The following is a 20727-nucleotide window of genomic DNA, read 5'->3' as shown; positions in this document are numbered from 1 at the left end:
GGCATTATATTACCGTCTAAATTATTGCATGAACTGATGTGGTTACACTAGAGTTTACCTAGATATGTCGGTAATTATTGGCATTTACCGCAGCAAAAAAAATATTAGTTAATAATTAATATATAATATGGTTTCTGTATAATTCATCAAGGATTCTTTCTTTTTCAAAAGGATTTTTTCTTTTTCAAATCATCTATTGTACAAGTACAAGTACAAGTACAAATGATAAATTTTGTTTGATCCGACGCCACGCATCATTGTGTACACTGCGATTTTTATAGTTCTTCTGTCGGGTATCCCAAAGAGAAGAATTCCAAAAATTAGCGCCATCGAGCGCTTTTTCATTTGACCTCTCCATGTCGGTCGATACGTGCGTCGTCGGTGAGCTCATACTTATTGCACACTGGACATTTGGACTACCGATTTTGGACAAACGCCACGGTAGTGTGGCCGCAAACGCAATAATTACCGCGGTAATCTTCTTTGATGTGCGAAAGAATACCGCCGCCGGAGCTATTGCCTACCTGTGTTGCCTACCGCCATTTGTCATATTGATTGGCATTGTAGAATTATGGCCATAAGTCATGGTTACACCACACACCTAGGTGTTGTTAGTGACATATCACACTAGCGGATTGCGAGCGGTTTCAAAGCGGAGCGGGTGCGCAACGAATACGTTGCGGTTGCGCAGCGAATTCGTTGCGGACGCGTGGCAGATGCGCAACGTTTACGTCGCAGTCATGTACACTCATTAACAAAATGGAATCCGTGCTGGTTGTTACTTATAACTTGTGATAGTATAATAATTATGAGATCATTATTTTTTACGAGTTTCATAACATGTTAATGTTTAGGGTATTGTTTTATCTATTATTATTATATATTATTATATTATATTATTTTTATCCCCGGTCAGGGCAAATATTTGTGTGATGAACTCAATTATTTGTTCTTGGGTCTGGGTGTTATTATCTATATATGTATTTATTAAATATTATATTTATCGTCGCCTAGTACCCACAACACAAGCCTTAATTGAGCTTACTGTGGGACTAGGTCGATTTGTGTAATAATGTCCTATAATATTTATTTATTTATTTATTTATTTATTAAATCTTGGTCGAAATGCAATCAGATAACTTAATTGCTCATTAAGAAAGTTCATTAGTGAAATAAATGTTAAAGCTCCTTAACTAAAACAGGGCTATCTTATTATTAGATAAATAGCAGTGAATAGAAAATTTTATCAAGCAACCAGCAACTCACTATCACTTTGCTCATAATTAGGTTCACAAAATCTCTTTATAACATACGTTGCTATGGGAGAGATTATACTGGTCAGTCGTTACATACTTTTGGAATGTATGGTACATTCTAAAAGTCCTAGTAATTCAATTTTATAGCACCTTTTTTTAACAACTCCAGTTGTTATTACATCTTTAGTTAACTGTTAAGTAAGTGCATTTCCACAGTACGGTTAAAAAATTGAGTGCTACAGAAACGATGGAAATATTGAATGGAAGTTAGGCAAGGCGGAAGGGCTGGCTTTTGTGCGAGAGTATACAAAATGACGCGTCCGCAACGAATTCGCTGCGCAACCGCGGCGTGTTCGTTGCGCGCCCGCAACGTATTCGTTGCGCACCCGCTCCGCTTTGAAACCGCTCGCAATCCGCTAGTGTGATATGGCACTTAAAGTTATGGCAATAATTATTGGCATATCACGGTAGTGTGACCGTAGTACAGTTGGTTCGTTTGGAAGCTACGCTGCAGCACTGCTGCAGTAGTAAGTATGCAATGTTTTTCTAAGGGGGCGACCACAAATTACGTGAAATGTTTATGGGGAGGAGGGGGTAACGTTGGATACGCGGAGTCTCGGCAAATTTAAAAATTAAAACAACTTATCCTTTGTCAGGAATAACTAGACCTAAGTAAGTAATAATGAAATTTATATTATTCTCGCTTATGAATTCTTAACAGACATAAAATTATTGTGCTTCAGATTCTTTAAATTTCATAAACTATGCTGGTACGAGACAAAAATATCATCTATCTATTCGAAATACTTTCTCTCTCTTAGATTAATTCGAATAAAACTTTCTTTCTCTTGCATTACTTTCTTAAAAATATATAGCTATCTGCTATACTAATATTATTAAGCTAAGAGTTTAGTTTGTTTGTACGCGCTAATCTCAGGTCCGATTTGAAAAATTCTTTCGGCCTTAGCCCGTTTATCGAGGAAGGCTATAGGCACAGACTAATAATAATAATATGCTATAGGCTATAATATATCATCACGCTAAGACCAACAGGAGCGGAGCAATGCAGGTGTAACCGCGGAGAACATAAATGTACTTAATAAAATATAATGCAAAATAAAACACAAATACACATTTAAAGTTCTTTATTCTTTTCTTTCTTTATATTACATATCACTCAAACTCCATGGAATTTAGATTCAACTTAGTATTTAACTTATCTAGGATACAGTTGAAACGACGCTAACTTAACAAAGATCCTCTAAAGACTAGTTTATATTACAGTGATTATACATCACTTGAAGATTTATATTTTATATTACATATATTCTTTTACAATTAACAGACTTGGTATATAGTCCGATGATAGTAGTTGTATACGTAGTATATTATTATTAGTCTGTGATAGTAGGTAGGTACTTCAAAAGCTATACATATTAGGTACCTATATGAAATGACATTTAAAAAATGATATCAATAGAAAAACAGAAAGTGAATCGAGCCTGCGATCTAATGTAAATAAGGGACACCTATGAAATATATTTTCTGAACGAAATCTATAGAACTAAACTGTACTATAGAATTTCTATTTTTCTAAGATAAGGTACTGTGTTCTAGCAAATGGAAGTATGAATAATGTTATTTATTTTATTTAATTACCCTTTAAAGTACTTATACATTCAAAAATTTCCAAACAAAACAAAAAGCATATTGTACATATATTTTTTTGCTTTAAATATAGCAAGTAAACATTTTTATTTGTATACAGAATACGCATATATAAAAATAAGAACATCCACTTTTATACATCGTCAAATAGATAAGCATCAACTCTTAGTTTCTCACACAGGTATCACTTATTTAGAGCTATCTTCAATTTTACAAATTACAAGGCAACGGCATTAATTCTTTAAAAATTATTATTGGTCCCATTTTATCCATATTATTGTACTTAAATTTATGGCTTTAATAAGAGTGTTACCATTTACCAGTAAGGAACAAGTCGGTAAATATATTATTATTTGTAAATGTTTAAAATATCTATTTACCCGCTACTACAATGTCAAATATTTTACAATGTAGCAACATTATAGCAACGGGATGTATGAGGAAATGTAGATATTATATCAGCACAGACTATTAAAATATTACTAAATTGGTAAAAACTACAATAAACGTTTTGATAATATATTTACAAAACATTTACGGTCTTACTAATAAAATGTTACCCATTCGCTATGCAATGGATTACTTATTGCAATAACCTGTCTTGTTTTTATGATTGATGTTTCATGTGAGCAAGAGCAGAACACAGCTATGGTAGAAAATGGTTGAAATTTATCCATTGTTTAACTCTGTGGTTTAACTTTTTATTAGTAAGGCGACGAGGTTAAATTGCGTTTCGTGGTTAGATTTCATTTGTCAAATTCAGTCTAATTTAGCATTTTTTTGTCTTTTTCATATCGCTTGGAATATAGGTCGAAGTTATTTTTGGACGAATATGAATTTATCTATAGAAATATTTAAGTCTGTTTTAAATATTTTGTCAAGTAGATAGATAAGGCAGTGGAAGAGTACGAGAGAAGTAAGAAAATATAAAATTTTGACATTTATTATTGAGTTACAAACATTTGTTATAATATATAGGTACTTATAATTTTTGTAAGAACTACTTAAAATGCTTTTACAGAGTTGGTAACGCCTTCTTCAAAGTTATCTTTATTTCTCAATCATTTAATTCTTAACAAATAATGCAAAAAAAAAAAAACATTTTTTTCGCAGGTAGTTAATTCATTTTATTTCAGGCGTTTTCACTCTCTAGAAAAAAAAATAATATCATCTCACTTTTATTACAAAGTATGAGACCATTCTCAGTAAAAAGTTATTGTTTTTTCAGACTGTCAACATTCGTTAAGATTTTTCCAAATTTAGTCTATCCCGCATATTTTATGAAAATCTAACATCTATGTTTTTTTTGTATTTTTTATTTTTATTTGGCTTTTGATGTTTGAAATAATGTTCGTATTAATTTTTTGTGTCTAGATTTGAATTTAGTTCAAAGAATTGGGTTTATTTATAAAAAAAAATTGTTTTCTGAAATCAATACTATTTTGAATTTAGTTCATGTAATAATTTATTTGTATTATTTTTGTTAATTTAAACGTTCCAAATCTCAATATAAACGAGGCTAACCACGAAAAATTTCAAAAATCGCGTCCTATCTACAATTTGGTGTAATCTATGATCAATAGGGTTCCTGGTGGGAGCAGTGTGGCACAGGAGAGGGGGAGGATTTGTATGCTCGGGGGAAGAGGGAGGAGTAGGATGGGGGAGGTTCGTATTCCGGGGGGGATGGGGGGAGGGGTGGTGGGAACATTTGCTGCGACGACGCTGTCACGGTGACAGTTGGTGACAGGTCGATGCAAGATGGCGGAATGTTGAGCGGAGTGTCGGACGGCTTGGAGCTCTTGCAGCAACACTCTGGAATAGAAAAAAATTGGAAATAAATATTAAACTAGTAAAATTTATGGCGTACCAAGTGATTGAAGTGTAGTAACGGTGAAATTTACTGTGAATAATATTTTTTTTGGAAATAAATGGCTTTTAAATTTGTTTTTCTTAAATATTATTTAATATAAGGTAAAATTATAACTGTGTTATTAATATTAAAATACTAGTACCTAAAACTGAATTAAAGTTAATTAAAAAATAAAATCCTAAATCGTTGCAATGTGACAATAAAAGAAAATAACTCTATGAGAAAAATGAATTTCCTACTTGTCCTACATGATACATCATTACTGTTCCATTAGAAATTATAATAATAATATAAATTTTTACCCCAAGCCAAACAGAACATAAGTATGGTGGCGCAGACGAGCATGCCAACCACGAGGTAACTCCAGGGTCCATAGGGCTTCAGGGCTTCCGCGAACTCCAGTAGAGCGTTTGACTTCTGCTCACTTTCGCTTATCTTCACTGTAAGAGAAATTATTACACAGTTATTTATTTGGTATTTGGAGAAATGAATAATATATTGTATGTCTTCCAATTTATGGCTGATGAAGTATTGAGGATGGTAGTTAGGTTATGTAGATTTTAACGGTTCATCATACAAATTTTTCAAGCTAGTACACTGGGTACAGAAGGCTTATCAACAGCACTCGTCTGGCAACATACAACCAGTATTTTAACCGACTTCAAAAAAAGAGGCGTACCTATATATATTTTTTGAGACAATACTACTAAAGTCGATAATTTAAATTTAAAAATCACGTCTAGGTTAGTTTCATAACATTTTCATGCTATGTAAACTGGGTAGCTACTTTCCAAGAAATTTCAGACTTTATTGAAGTGAAAACTTCTTTAGCGGCGTTGAGCACTTTTTCTGTAATGGGTATAAAATCTTAAACTCGCGTCAGGACACGTGACCTGATCGAAAAAGCGTAATACTATTCCAAAATATCAAACATGCTCAACGTTAATAATCAAGTTTTCACTTCTGCCGGTACTCCCGGAGTGCAACCCGTCTTTTTTATGTTTTTTTTTTTTTTTTTTTTTTTGTGTGGTGTTTCTCAATGTTAGCCAGAAGGGCTTCTACATTTTAACGCGGACGCGGGGGTGAACTGAAGGTTCACCTGGTACATGCGCAAGGGCGACCCCCTTGACGGGGATCTCGAACCTCGGCTTGGGCTGTCGCTTGAGTGGAGGAGGCCAGAAGGGTCCTAATCGGACGGGTTTTTTATGCAACACTCACTAATAACAGAGGGCTTGGTAACCGCCTCCGGCTGGTCCAGCCCCAGCAGCTCCTGGTTCCTCGCGGCGAACCTCCGCAGCACCTCCAGCAGCGGCGAGTCGCGGCGGCGCGCGCACGCGGCCGGCTCCTCGTCCTCCCCCGCGGGGCAGTGCCGCACGCCGTCGCACACGAGGTACGAGGATATGCATAGGCTCGTCGCGCCGCATGTGAACTGGCTGTCTTCGGAGCATATTGCACCTGAACAGAAATAAGAGGGTTGACTGCGTGCAATGGAGTGAACTGGTGAAGCTGGATGAGTATTTCGCGCTACTAGTGTCTTTAGGTAAAAAAAAGACGTGTGGCACTCAGAGACTGCCGCGGTAAAGCTATTGCATGCTATGCCTTCAAGCCACACCTCCGCGCCCGTCCCCGTGGGGAGCGTGAGGTTTTTTCGTTACGGAATTTCTGGATTCGGTCCCCGCGCTCAAGGCCCGCGATAGAAGCTATGCAATAGCTTAAAAAAAATGGTTGAGTACTGCAGGTGTACATTCTTTGCAAAGGACAAACGTTAAGCTATATTAAATTTACAGATTCGCGTGTCTAATGGGTAAAAAAAGGGTGCGATGGCAGATCAGGCGGACATAAGTGGTTGGAAGATAAAAATAAAAAATTTTTGAATCAAATCAGGAGAGAATTCTATAAAAAGGCACCTACGCTATTAAACATATTTTACGTTATTAATAGAACTGAATGAAACACCCTCATAACCTCATATACATTCGACTGTTAAAGCTCCCAGACTGTTAAGGCTGTTAAGGCCAAAACAACAATCACACAGAAAACTTAACATAATTAACAGTAGCCACCAGTCACAACTGTGTGATAAATATGCATATTATGCAATAACATTAGACAGATAAATCAACTTACCAACATCCAGAACTCACAACTGTCCAATCACAAACCACTAACATACTAGAGACCTTCCCAGAACTTCAAAGACTTACCACTATTAACAGCAGTGACGACTAGCCGCAGTTTCTCCGTGTGATGGTAGGTCGTGGCCGGCGGGTTCCACACCACCCTGATCTTTGGGGGCAGCAGCTTGGTACCAGCCCGTGCGGCCACAGACGCCGCGTTGCCGCCGCACAGCGATAGCTTCCATATGGGCTTCGATTCTATATACTGTAAAGATCATGGTTTGATTATAGGACATGTTTAGATGGTAATAGAAAGGATTTCAGAAATTTTAACGGATGGAAAAACCTAAATTTATTTGTGCCTTTTTAATTCGAATTTGTTTGTTCATCTTATTAGCGAGACTCGTAATTTCTTACGTGACGTGTTACAAAAAGTTTACAATCATATAGCACATACTAAAACTTTTAAGTCCAAATAAAAACGGCATAAAACCTGCTCTCAAGGATAAATCTAACGATTCAATCGCTTTAATAATAAAATATATATAATAAATTACGTTGTTTACATGTTCGTGCCATCGAATGATCTGGAAGGTTGCTCAATTCACCGTTTACCCTCAATTAACCCGAGCGTTCATGAAACTCAATTACTCGGGACACTTGCGACTCATTAAAATGTCAATTTATTGCTGTTCCTTGTTATTGTTTCCGTGATATTTCGGCTTCGACAGCATGTCATTGTGTATTTAACAATGCGTGTTTTGAGTTGATGATTATTTTGACTCAATCTAAAGTTGCAATGGCAAAATAATGCTTCTTCTAGCTTCTAGCTTCTACATTCTTTAGCAGGTACCATTCCTCCCGAAATGCATTGCATTTGTTTATTTATATTGTGAATTTCATCTTAATGAATTCATTTTTGCCTCTTTGTGTATATTATTCTCAAGTAGACTTGAATAAATCGTCGTCTAGGTACTTTTTTGAAGAATAAAACAGGCATAGAGCTAAAGTAAAAGACATAAAATTCAGCTGGCACCATTGTCTCAAATTTATAATGCCATTGAGGCGAAATCTTATGCAAATCCAGTAAGTATATAAACTCTGTCTGCAATCTAATGTACATAGTACATATTGTTCTGTCGAGCGAATGTGGCTCGAGAAATTGTGTAATCACTGAAACAAAGGTGAGACGTAGCTTACTGGTCTAGATGTCGGACAATGGATGTGCAATTTGCATACCTTGAGAACTCGCTCATTCCAGCAATAAGGATCGTATTCAGAACGGAACAGAAAGGGGCTTTATCGTGGGAATCGGGAAGAATTTATTGCTTCTAACAGTAAATTAGAGGTGAATTGCCTATTTTGAGAACTCACTCGTTCATCCAGCAGTTAGGATCATATCCAGAAAGGTGTTTTGTATTGTGGGAATTGGGAAGACTTTATGGTCCCGTGGCTGAGGGAAAAAGGTAAACCGCAGGTGGATATCAAATTTCTATTGACTATTACGTTAAATAGCATTGTCACAGGTCTTTTTTCTGAGTGTATGTCGGTGTCAAATAACGTGGACCAGGAATTTCATTAAAATCCTTAAAATCAATTTGAATTACAGAACCTACTGAAAATATTTTTTTGGCTATTTTATGACGCTACAGATGACTCATATCAATTTCTACCCAGAATGTGAACATCTCATTAATTTAACAAAATTCTACAGAAACTTGAACCAATTTTCCCTCTAAATTCTTTATTATAAATCGGTTCACAATTGCCAAACTTATCGATCCTACCCAAAAAATACCAGACCATGACCAGACCCTTTTTTGGAAGTCTCTCGACACCTTCGTTTCCTAGCAACAGATACTCACAACAATCAGCTTGCACGCGTCCGTGGCGTTGTTGTTGACCAGCGCCCCCTGCTCGCCCGTGTGCTGCGCGTGTGCGCTACGCATGCTCCACTTGCGGCCCTGCGTGGAGTCCGGGGGCCCGTCGAACCCGCGGTCCCATTCCGCTAGCGACTCCTGGAAGTAAAAAGAAAAAAAGTTATAATAGTTGTTTTTTTTACTAATATTTTTGGAAAGAATGGATAAATTTTTGATGATTTAGGTCTTAAAAGAAAAAGCTACATACGAGTACGACCCGCCGTTTCTACAGCATTGAATGGATTCTCATTTAACAAAATATTTGATATTGTAAATGTTGTACGTATATAATGTATTAATAAAACAAATAAATTTTGAAGCAGAGTTAGGTATTGTTGAGTTGACAAACGGACAATCAGTTTCATTATTATTGATCACATTTTTATGAAGATAAAGTGCAACGAATCAATTTAACCTTCCGTAACTATTGTAATTATGCTTCGCGAATGGATTTCAGATTCAAGATATCATTTTTACGTTCATTATTCACAGTTGAATATCACTACAATATAGTATATAACAAAGTCGCTTTCTCTGTCCCTATTTCCCTATGTCCCTTTGTATAATTAAATCTTTAAAACTACGCAACGGATTTTGATGCGGTTTTTTTTAATAGATAGAGTGATTCAAGAGGTAGGTTTTTGTATATAATTTATTGGGTTTTAGACAAAGCGGGCGAAGCCGCGGGCGGTAAGCGGTACTATAAACCAATGAGCAGGAAGGAAGTACCTAGTTTGTATTGGCCACTATCCAAAACTACCTGTTTCCTTCACTCTCTTATCATTTTATGATTCTAGAATAAAAATCATCTATAGTTATGTGTAATAAGTTCAGTATTTAAAGTAAATAAAGATTTTGAATATTTGAACGTAGTTTCTAAAGCCTTAAAATAAAATAATTCTTTGTCGCAGCCATGGCAACACTGATGAAAAAAAATTGACAGTCATTGACAGAAGTTTAAACGGGAAGTCGATTCATAATTGGAATCGTAAGGGCTTCAATGAATACAGATTATAAAGTATAATTAGATCGTTACATACGTCAGGAAATATTTTTGCGCGTCGTAAAACAATACAATTCTTAAAAATTTCGTCTTTGTCATATGCCTTGTCGTTTAAAAACAATAAAATACATATTCTACAGGAGTTCCTGAGGACATATTTTTCAAATCATGGATTGAATGCAAACGTGGAGGCCTAATATAGCTTGACCAATTTTATTTAACTGATAATAAGAATAAAGATTAGAGCGTTTGAAGGTCGCCATTGTAATAAATGCGCGTAGGCTTTGCTGTTTATTTGTTTTGTTTTTTTAGATATTATGTACACGTGTAATGTAATTTTGTAACATAAATAATTTTATAGGAGAAAATTCAAGAAATTTTTAGAAGATGAAATAAATAACACTTTATTGCACGCAATAAATAGATATGATTAAAAAAGACAACCGAATAATACCTAATAGACATACCTAATAGCTACCTTGAAAATCAAGACAGCAGAAATGATATTATATGTAGAATCTTGAAAATGTTCAAAGAGCCATTTTATCGCCAAAAGCGATCGCTCCCAGACAACCCGGAAGATGGTTTTCAAAGAACATAGGTACACAGTTTAAAGTGGTTTAGTTACGTTGATTTGCTTTCAAACATAGATAAAACAATGAAATTATAACACGTCATGGAGCACGTGATTGTATAACATCTTTGTTTCATTTCTATCAAGGTTCTATCGGTTAAGTAATCGCAATTAATCAGAATTTCAACAATGGAACTAAAAATGAACAATACCTTTTAACAATAGAGAAATGATGCTATCGACAGAGAATTCATTTCCAGACATTGATATGTAATTTATTACTCTAATTGTAAGTTATGTATTTGATCATTTTCCTTCCCCTGCCCTAAATGAATATGAGCACGTTGCTTTCTTGATTGCATGTCTGTAATTTATCTGACAAGTTATAATGAATAATAGGACACAATAAAAATAAATAAATATAAATTATACAGATTTTTTAAATACAGCTATATGTTATATAGAAATCTGACTATCCACATTCTTTAATTAATCTAAATATTTAGGTATACATTTAATTATTTAGAGATTATAATTTATGAATAGGTATGTACTATTAATAGGGGAAGGGATTGGCGGAAGAAGGGTTCGTAATTCCGCCCTCGTTATCTAATTTTGTCTATTCATTAAAAATGTTTTAATAGTTATCCATTCTGTAGAAATTCTATAAAATGCTATAAAAAATTACCTTTTCTTATAGTTTATTTTATAATATATGTAAGTTCTAGATTTATTTATGTTTTACGAAAACCTTTGACAAGGCCCTTTCCATTCAGAAGTAATTGCAGTCATATGATCAATGACCTTACTCCTTAGGAATTATCCAAGACCTAACGGATGCATTTCAGATTTTCAAGGTGATATGATTTAAATAACATTTTTTAATCTAGTAGAAAAGATACTTTTTGGTTTGGATTGAGAATTTATAATTCTAATTCAACTTAGAATATTGGAATCTTCTTCACATTTAGAAGATAATTCACATGAGATAAATAATCATTTTTTATCAATTTATTTTGTAGATTGCATAATTATGATTTTCAATTTTTCACAATCAGTGCCTGAAAGTGGCAACAAAATACTTGTTCTTAATTTCAAAATATTATATTGAAACAACTGTACATATAACAATTACCTATGATAAAAATCACAATTTACTAATTATATAAATTTACATTAAACCTTCTTATCACTATTTTGTACAACAATCAAGTTAAAACTAAGCACAAAAACTATTTAACATAACTAAAGCTTTAACTAAAATAGCTAAATTATAAATATATATGAATAACATGAAATAATTAAGACCGAGGCCATACGGAAGGCAAGACAATAGTTCCAGATAATGAGCCTTAGAGGAAATGTGGGCATTAGGAAGTAGTGGAATTGAGTACAATAATTTGTATAAATATAATAACATACGCACGACATAGCCTTTCCTTTCATGTGGATTGATGTTAGATTAGATTTATTCTACTACTAGCTGCGCCCCGCGGTTTTACCCGCGTGGCACCGCTACTGCTGGTCTTAGCGTGATGATAATATAGCCTATAGCCTTCCTCGATAAATGGGCTATCTAACACCGAAATAATTTTTCAAATCGGACCAGTAGTTCCCGAGATTAGCGCGTTCAAACAAACAAACTCTTCAGCGTTATAATATAAGTATAGATTGTAGTGTTTAGTCATAGAATAAGTAGTGGCTAACACCAGTGTAGTGTTATTTTGATACATAAAAGGTATAGTATGTAGGTATAGCAATTAGTAGCACAGATTACTAAATAGTTACTATGTGTAGTAATGCCCATATTCAATTTTCAATGTACAAAGAATCAATAAATGTTTTCAAGGAAAAATATTATAGTTAACCTCCTTTTATACACCTAAAAATCTACATGCATTCCTTTAGTTTATATTATAACAATATTTAAAAATAATTTATGATAAAATTACAATTCAATCGTAGAATTTTTTATGCATCTTTTTAAAATTTGACATTTTAGGTAATAAATTGAATTTCTTCTCTTTATTCTAGATCGAAACATTAGCATCTTGATTAGCATCATGATTAGCATAGATGAACTGAAAGAATTATGGAGTCTTATCATGAAACCTTAAATTGTGTTATCTTCTATCGCTTTGTCGTTCTAAAAACTATTTTCTTTTATTTTTCGTAAACAATTTTCTTTGTAATTTTATTTAAAGCATTTTTAGATTTAAAAGGTTTGAATGAATATTAATTTCATTGTTCAATTATTAAACTGAACAACCACAAAACATATTGTTTGCACAGATAAACAAATATTTGAGGACAATGCGTGAATGGTAACTTTAATTTTATTAAAATCTATTCATTTTTACAGCATCTATTAAAATAATATTGTAAGGGCGTATTCAGAAAGAAAGCTTGAAACTTATAAGCGCTTATAAGCGCTTATCGGCGCTTATAAGCGCTGGTAACCCGCGCAGGAAAATATATGAACATGCGCTTATAAGCGCTGATAGGCGCCGACAAGTTTCAACAAGTTTCAACAAACTTGTCGGCGCCGATCAGCGCTTATAAGCGCATGTTCATATATTTTCCTGCGCGGGTTACCAGCGCTTATAAGCGCCGATAAGCGCTTATAAGCGCTTATAAGTTTCAAGCTTTCTTTCTGAATACGCCCTATGGTGGGAAATATATTATATATGTTACCTATGTACTTATTACAGGTAATAATAATTAATTAATTATTAATTATTTTATTATTAATTAATTATTAATTACTTATTAATTGTCATTTTGCCTTCGGAAAGTGACATAGATATTAGATATATATACAGGGTGTCCCGCTTTCGGTATACTAAGCGCGAAGGGACTTGTAGTTTTGCATACACTGATCACATAAAAAATACTTAAATAACAAAATTACGCGAAAAATTTTTTGCTAAATTTTTCCTTAAAATCCATGTATTCGTCTCTAGCTTCGCGCAGCCGGCATATACCGCTTCGCTAATGTGAGTATTTTGTCTATGAAAACATAATCTTAAACGATAGCTCACATGCGGGTGGCAAAGTTGGGCGGTTTGCTTGTTGGGGGTGTACACATGGAATTTTAAGAATTCCTCTATTTAAAAAAAAAATGCGTCTGGAATTTTATAATTATTTTTTACGTACTCAGCGTATGCAAAACTACAAGTCCCTTTGCGCTTAGTATACCGAAAGTGGGACACCCTGTATATATTATATGCCTTTAAATACATACACATTGCACATTATGTTGCAAAAAACGTAACCCCAGAAAAAAGTGTTGATATCAATTTTAGTATCTATCATTGCCTAGCTAGATGGCGTTATTTAATAATAATACAATAATTAATGGCATTGCATTATTGCAATATCATAAATTATGTTTCATATTTCTCAATAACTTATCGAATGAAAACTTGCACATTCGATAAGATATATGCAATATTTTAATTACTTGGATAATAGTGCATTTTGCAATATAATTCATTTTATCTTCTGTAATATGATTTTGTAATATATTTAATCGTTGCATAGTATTTTACAACTTGGAACACTACGATAATGATTCACAGTTTTTTTCACAAATAACCTAAAAAAAAGTGAAGTCCCATGTCCCCAATTGGGGTAAGGGGCAGATGCATTATGTATAGTGCATACCTACATCTACAAATAATCTAGGTACCTACTTAATTAAAATTGCAATTGACTGCTAATTGAAGTGACAATCGAGTTTTCTTCATTCATTTTTTACAATAAAACCATATTTTAACTACAACAGTTGTCATTCGCACCCTTTTCGCACTTTAGAAAATTCTGTATAACTACCACGATGAAATATTACAGTATTTTATCATTTAAGGTAATAAAATCGATCAGAACCGGTGTATCGAGATTCGAGACGTGTTAAATATAGCAGTCGACTCACCTGTCACCACGTGATAGTTGCAAAAACGTATCAATAGCAGGCTCAGCAACTTCTTTTAATTCACGTGATTAGGGCTTTAGCCTTTATATACCTAGATGTAGGCAAAAGATATAAGCGTACACCTGGTTTTAGATATTGATATGGGCATTGAATATTTGTATTGAGATTTGAGTATAATAAAAATATGTACTTGGTACCTACCTATATAAACTGCAACGGATACGAAGTTTATTATACAATATTACTGAAATTCGCAAGTATGAACGGAAACTACTAGAATACATTTACCATCTAAAGAGATAGGTACTTATATTCTAGATCTTAAATTTCATAATCTTACTTTGGGTCATAAACCTTCATAAAAGGAGCGAGTTTTCCTCTTTGCCTTGCTCTAAGCCTTACCTAAAACAATTTGACATTTCCCACAGATACCCATCACGGATATAGCTCTCAGAACAGATTATCCAACAATTGTCACGTTATACAACTAGGTAGGAAGGGTAGAAAATTGCAATCACAGCCGCAACGCGTGGCGACAAATTGTTTGATCAATGTACAAGGTGCCTTCGTTTTATTCATTGCTAAACATTATCATGGACTTGCTATTGCCATGGAATAGACTTTGATCTGATTTATTGGTTTATAAGAAATTGAGGAGACAGGAGAGACCAAAGCATTAATTATCAAACGACCAAACAATTTGGGTATTGGGTTTGTCAGAGCAACAACAAAATAATACCTTAGCTACGACTTATCCTATATATTATGTACTTAGTACTTACTGATACTTCTATCTTACAGCGTTTCATTATATCTAATGCTTGTAACTGACGCCTACTAAATTTTACGAACTTATTAGTTCCTTATTTCAATAAATTTGTTAAATAATTTGTACCGTTCCCAAAAACAAAACAAATATTGAAGGGTTTATTTCGTATACCTTCATTTATATTAAGTATTTAAATACCTACTTGTTTAAAAATAGCATAACTACACTAGTCACTAGTATTATTACAATCATCGCCTGTGACTGTGAGTTGAACATTCGCAACACGGAGACAAAATACAAATGAATTATTTAAACCTATTTTGATTTATAATTAATGAATTATTTATATGATATTAGACAGCTTATTGCGTTAGAGGTAGTTTGTAGGAACTAATTGCGCGTGATCCGGCGACACACCCACATCTTGAAGGTGACTATTTATACATTATATATGTATATGTAAAGCCGGTATTATTTAAAATTACTGAGGCTCCTATAGGGATACGGGATCCTACATTCCACATACATGAGTTCAATTTAGTCATATAATGTTATATTATGTCATTTATAAAGTACATTATTGTAACTTTTTTAATATGTCTTTCACTTTCAATTTTTTGAAAGTAGGTAAGGAAAAAAACAATTGAAGAGACATAACGTGGTTTCGCTTAATCAACCACGTTTTTGTGAATATTTTGTGTGGTTTGTTAGGTACTTGGTTAGTTTACAACAAAAATATTTTTATTTTCACATTATTCTTTACTGAAATAAACTCTAAGATACTATATAATATATAAGTTATCCGTTAGACTGTCTATCAAGTGAACACAGCACAGCAAAAACACAGCGGAAAAATATATCATAAAAACAGCATTATTGTCTCAGCTAGAACTGGTTTGGCATGTAAATACGTAGGCTACGGTCAATATACGATTAACCGACCGATTTGTGAATACACTTGACATAACGCAACCGACTATGAAGGAAGGGCTTTTTAAAATCGACGTATAACTCGGAATGTGATCATGCCACCTTATACAGATTTACATAATGCCTTATGTATTGGACTTTGATATAATGAACCTTTGTAGATTTATGGACGCCTATATCATCGGTATGCAGAAATAGTTAATATAATCTTATTGTATTTTGATTCAGGTATTTACATTTATACGAAGTTTTAATTTGACGTTAAGGTTTCTCAAAGATTCTAAAAGATTCCACATTTTGTAAAAAAATTCGACATTTTTTCTACCTTTTTGCTGATACCAAATAAGCTTCAAATCTCAATCTGATAATTTTAACGTTATTTAATATAGGTTCTTACAAACAAAATATGTAACTTTCTTATTTATTAGCATGAGTAAACAAGCAAAACGCCTACTCCTTTTTGAGTGGGATTATGACATGTAATTTCTATTGCTAAGAATAATATTGGTGTCAATGAGGTTTTGCGACCACAAGAGAAAGTGAAAGAAATTTGTTCATTGCAATATTATTATTATGTTGTCTTTTGTTTAATTCATTCGTTTCATCATATTATATATTTGTGTTCATTGAATAAATGGAGATTCAATAATAATTTTATAGCACTGCGGGTAAAACCGCCGAGCACAGCTAGTTTTAAATGATAACATTCATAAAAATATTAGATAATTTTTATTGCGAATTATGAATATTTACGATTTAAATTATACAATACGTACTTATTTGTTATTATTATGACATTTTCCTGAATCATAACAATAAAGGTGTTATAAAAGGAAAAGAAAAATAACTAACGATGATTTGATTAGTCTATTAGTGTTCGGGGAAAAACTTAACTTTCTTACATAATAACTAATAAATATTAAGGAAAAACAGGGAGAAGATTAGATATATTTTATTTCTTCAGAGATTTTTTGCAAGTCATAATATTTTAAACCAACAGTTTGATAGAACCTGTTAATTATCACATTTTACGTCACGCCTAAACACGTTATTTTTGTCATGTAGGTATTCAATATTAGGTATGTTTAAATATCTCTCGGTTCAACGAAACTACAAGATTTAACATTATGATATTTGACACATAATGATATTTTTTTATAATGAATTCATTTATAATCGTTCCAGGATTGTGCGAAAAAACTTGATCCCTAAAATAGGCAGAACATTGTAGGTATGTTTATGTAAACCTAACCTAACATATACCTACCTATTATTACCTCTCTGTAGTAAATAGTTTCAAAAATCTTTTCAATGACTACAAATGATTTTTTTTTATATTCATAAGTTAGAAATTAGAATATAACAATATAATATGAGCTAGGTAGTTATATATATGTATTTTCATTTGAAACACAATCAAAGTCACAGTCTGATTATTTTATCATCTTTTAAGAAAAACAATTCAATTAATTTTTAAAACAAATTCCTTTATGCATTATGTACCTACTACAAAATAAAGATTTTTCGCGAAAACAATAAAAATTCGACAAAAACTGGTCGCTATTAGGCGGTGAGGCGAGTAGGTGGAGCTTTTTATGTGTTGTAACAAGTTTTTAATACGTTTGATAAGACGTTTTCCTATATAAGACTATATAGACCCGGTAAGAATAAACAGCTTAATTTAAAAGATTACCGTCAAAATTTCTGGTTTACTTGCAATTTGTATGTACGGTCTATAGAACGACATCCATAATCCATACCAATATTATAAATGCGAAAGTAACTCTGTCTGTCTGTCTTTTACTCAATCACGCCTAAACTACTGAATCAATTTGCATGAAATTTGGTATAGAGATATTTTGATACCCGAGAAAGGACATAGGCTACTTTTAACCCCGGGAAATAGGATAGGTTTTATCCTGGAAATCCCACGGGAACGGGAACTATGCGGGTTTTTCTTTGACTGCGCGGGCGAAGCTACGGGTGGAAAGCTAGTACATAGTGAAATATTTGTGAATTCAACTTTTGCATTTTCCACGGAACATAGAAATTACCTAGTTTAGTAAACTAGGCTTATGTACCTAGTGAGTAAAGCTTCTTCTCCGGGGCAGATAGTGAATGATGAAAATCAATTATGTATAACGAAAAAAAAACAACTTAGATAGGTACCTAGACATTTATAGCGGTCATATAGACTGGGCTATAGATAAATTAATTCTAAATAACATCGCATCATAAGAATGTACGTTCACTTTTAAGACAAAATTTTTGATAATATTATTGACAGCATTTCTATCCGTACAAGACTTATTTTCCTTATCAATCGGAACGAGTTCATTAATAACTGTACATTCATTCTTGCGAGTGAAAGTTTTTGCGAACCAAACAGTGACCGTTTATGATTTTATTATTTAAATTAATTCTCAGTATTAAATGATGCGTAAATTCTTGGCCATTTAAATTGAATACAGTTTGAATGAGGGGCAAAAAGTTTCGTCCTATCCTTTTATAATACTAATTGTACTGTATTATAAACAAGCTTACCGCCCGCGGCTTCGCCCGATTTGTCTAAAACCTAGGTAATATGTAAATTATATACTAAAACCTTATTACCTACCTACCTACCTACTGTTATTTGTTCTCAAGATGAATGTTACATAAAAAATATTTTACACTGAAACTTATGTTGTTTATTTCTTTATATTTTATTGGATAACATTATACATACATGTGTGTTAATACGATGAAACCATAAAAAGACATAGGATTCCGTAACAACCTAGTCACCTAACTGGGAAAATTATGTTTGTTTGTTCTTAGCTTATTACATTAGACTAACTCTTTGTGCGCTATGTTTAGGTAATTTATGCTATAATTACTGTAAGTTTAAATTAGATTTATTTTAAATTAGTTTTATTTAACTTCCTCAAGTTACATAATGAGGTATTTTATGTTATACCTATGGCTTTAAAGTAAATAACTAAATACTTACTAATTATATTGAACAAGAAAACTTATTACTATAGGTATACATATTTTAAATACATTTCTTGGTAACTATTTTCCACAACTATACTAATATTATAAAGCTGATGAGTTTGTTTGTTTGAACGCGCTAATCTCAGGAACTACTGGTCCGATTTGAAAAATTCTTCCGGCGTTAGATAGCCCATTCATCGAGGAAGGCTATAGGCTATATATCATCACGCTAAGACCGACAGGAGCGGAGCCACGCGGGTGAAACCGCGGAGCTCAGCGAGAGAGATAAAACTATAGAGCTTGGCGAGCAAGTTTAATTAGTAACTACCACAGATGTCTGTGGTAACTACAGTAACATAGGTTTAAAACAAAAAAAAAACATATTTAATAACTGAAATATTAAAATAAATAGGTATACTTAGATAGTTCGATATTTACTAGAAATGAACCTTCCGTCCGTCACCACGGAGCGCGGAGGTCAGATAGGTACCATGCTTCTAAAATACAGGGTGTCCCACTGTTGGTATACTAAGCTCAAAGGAGGTTATAGTTTTGCATACGCTGAGTACGTAAAAAATACTTAAAAAATTCCAGACGCATTTTTTTTTCAAATAGATGAAATCTTAAAACTCTATGTGTACACCCATAACAAGCAACCCGCCCAGCTTTGCCACCAGCACGTGGGCTATCGTTTAAGATTATGTTTTCATAGACAAAATACTCACATTAGAGAAGCGTTATATGCCGGCTGCGCGAAGCCAGAGAAGAAAACATGGATTTTCAGGAAAAATTTAGCAAAAAATTTTTGACGTAATTTTGTTGTTTAAGTATTTTTTTCATGATCAGTGTATGCAAACCTATAAGTCCCTTTGCGCTTAGTATACCAATAGTGTGACACCCTGTATATGAAAAAAACTAAGGCTAATACTGTTAGCCTATTATTTACTAACCTTCCAATTTTACGTGCCTTTCCGAATAATTTATGTAACACTTAAATTTTAAGTTTGTGGCGAACATACCATTGTTATGTTTCTACAGGTGTGACAAATCTGGGACACGGTTTATCTTTTCTTAATGCTACATGCTAATTTCGCCTTTATTTTGAGAAAATACAAGGATTTGTTATTGAAAATTGCTTGAACATAATAACCATTACGTGACGTATACAGTGAACGGTTAGTTGTGACGTCACAAAACATTAAACTTATGAGGATGTAAAATTGAATTTTCTAATTGTTCCTTCTAAACTGTTGTTAATCGATTTAATCATGTGATTTGAGAACTATTGAACTGAACAGAAGACAGGAGTTTGAGTTTCTAATTTAAAACTATAGTAAATCATTATTATTTTATAACTACAATAACTAAACATACGATATTCTCAATTCGTAATCATTACATATCATAATGGCTAATATTTCAAAAATATTCTTACTATGTACCTATATCCAGCTAAGAACCAAATAACTTTAACAACATAATAAACAGTCATTACGGTTGATTATTGTAGTCTGTAGATACACACAGACATGCAAACAAAGTGAATTGCATTTCATTTAATCACCACAAGGACTCAACTTGACCTTTACCATATCATTACTTTAATGATGACCCACGACATATAGTGGAATCATTATGTCAAGCTGTATTTACATCAAAGGAACATAGAGCAAGAGTATTCTTTCGTGATCTTTTAGTGTTGTTCAGT

General features: G+C 33.2%; 1 protein-coding gene and 1 long non-coding RNA gene across 2 annotated transcripts in view; both read right to left on the bottom strand.

The window, feature by feature from the left end:
• Positions 1-20727, bottom strand: part of LOC149489406 (uncharacterized) — a 220810-nt gene that overhangs the window by 133576 nt on the left and 66507 nt on the right. The window lies entirely within an intron of this gene.
• Positions 4025-20727, bottom strand: part of LOC149489410 (uncharacterized) — a 52789-nt gene continuing 36086 nt past the window's right edge. The window contains exons 3-7 of the mRNA XM_089713657.1: positions 8777-8929; positions 6999-7176; positions 6013-6249; positions 5097-5234; positions 4025-4736 (exon numbers count right to left, since the gene is read on the bottom strand). Coding sequence (XP_089569783.1) covers positions 4501-4736; positions 5097-5234; positions 6013-6249; positions 6999-7176; positions 8777-8929 — 942 coding nt within the window. The 3' untranslated portion in view covers positions 4025-4500. The remainder of the gene's footprint in view (positions 4737-5096; positions 5235-6012; positions 6250-6998; positions 7177-8776; positions 8930-20727) is intronic.

Source organism: Colias philodice, chromosome 3, assembly GCF_061535455.1.
Source record: "Colias philodice isolate Cphi_HAF_F1 chromosome 3, ilColPhil1 Martin Lab GWU primary, whole genome shotgun sequence".
NCBI classification, from domain to species: Eukaryota; Metazoa; Arthropoda; class Insecta; order Lepidoptera; family Pieridae; genus Colias; species Colias philodice.
The sequence above is the reverse complement of the archived record's forward strand: the minus strand, read 5'-3'. Positions and strand labels throughout refer to the sequence as shown.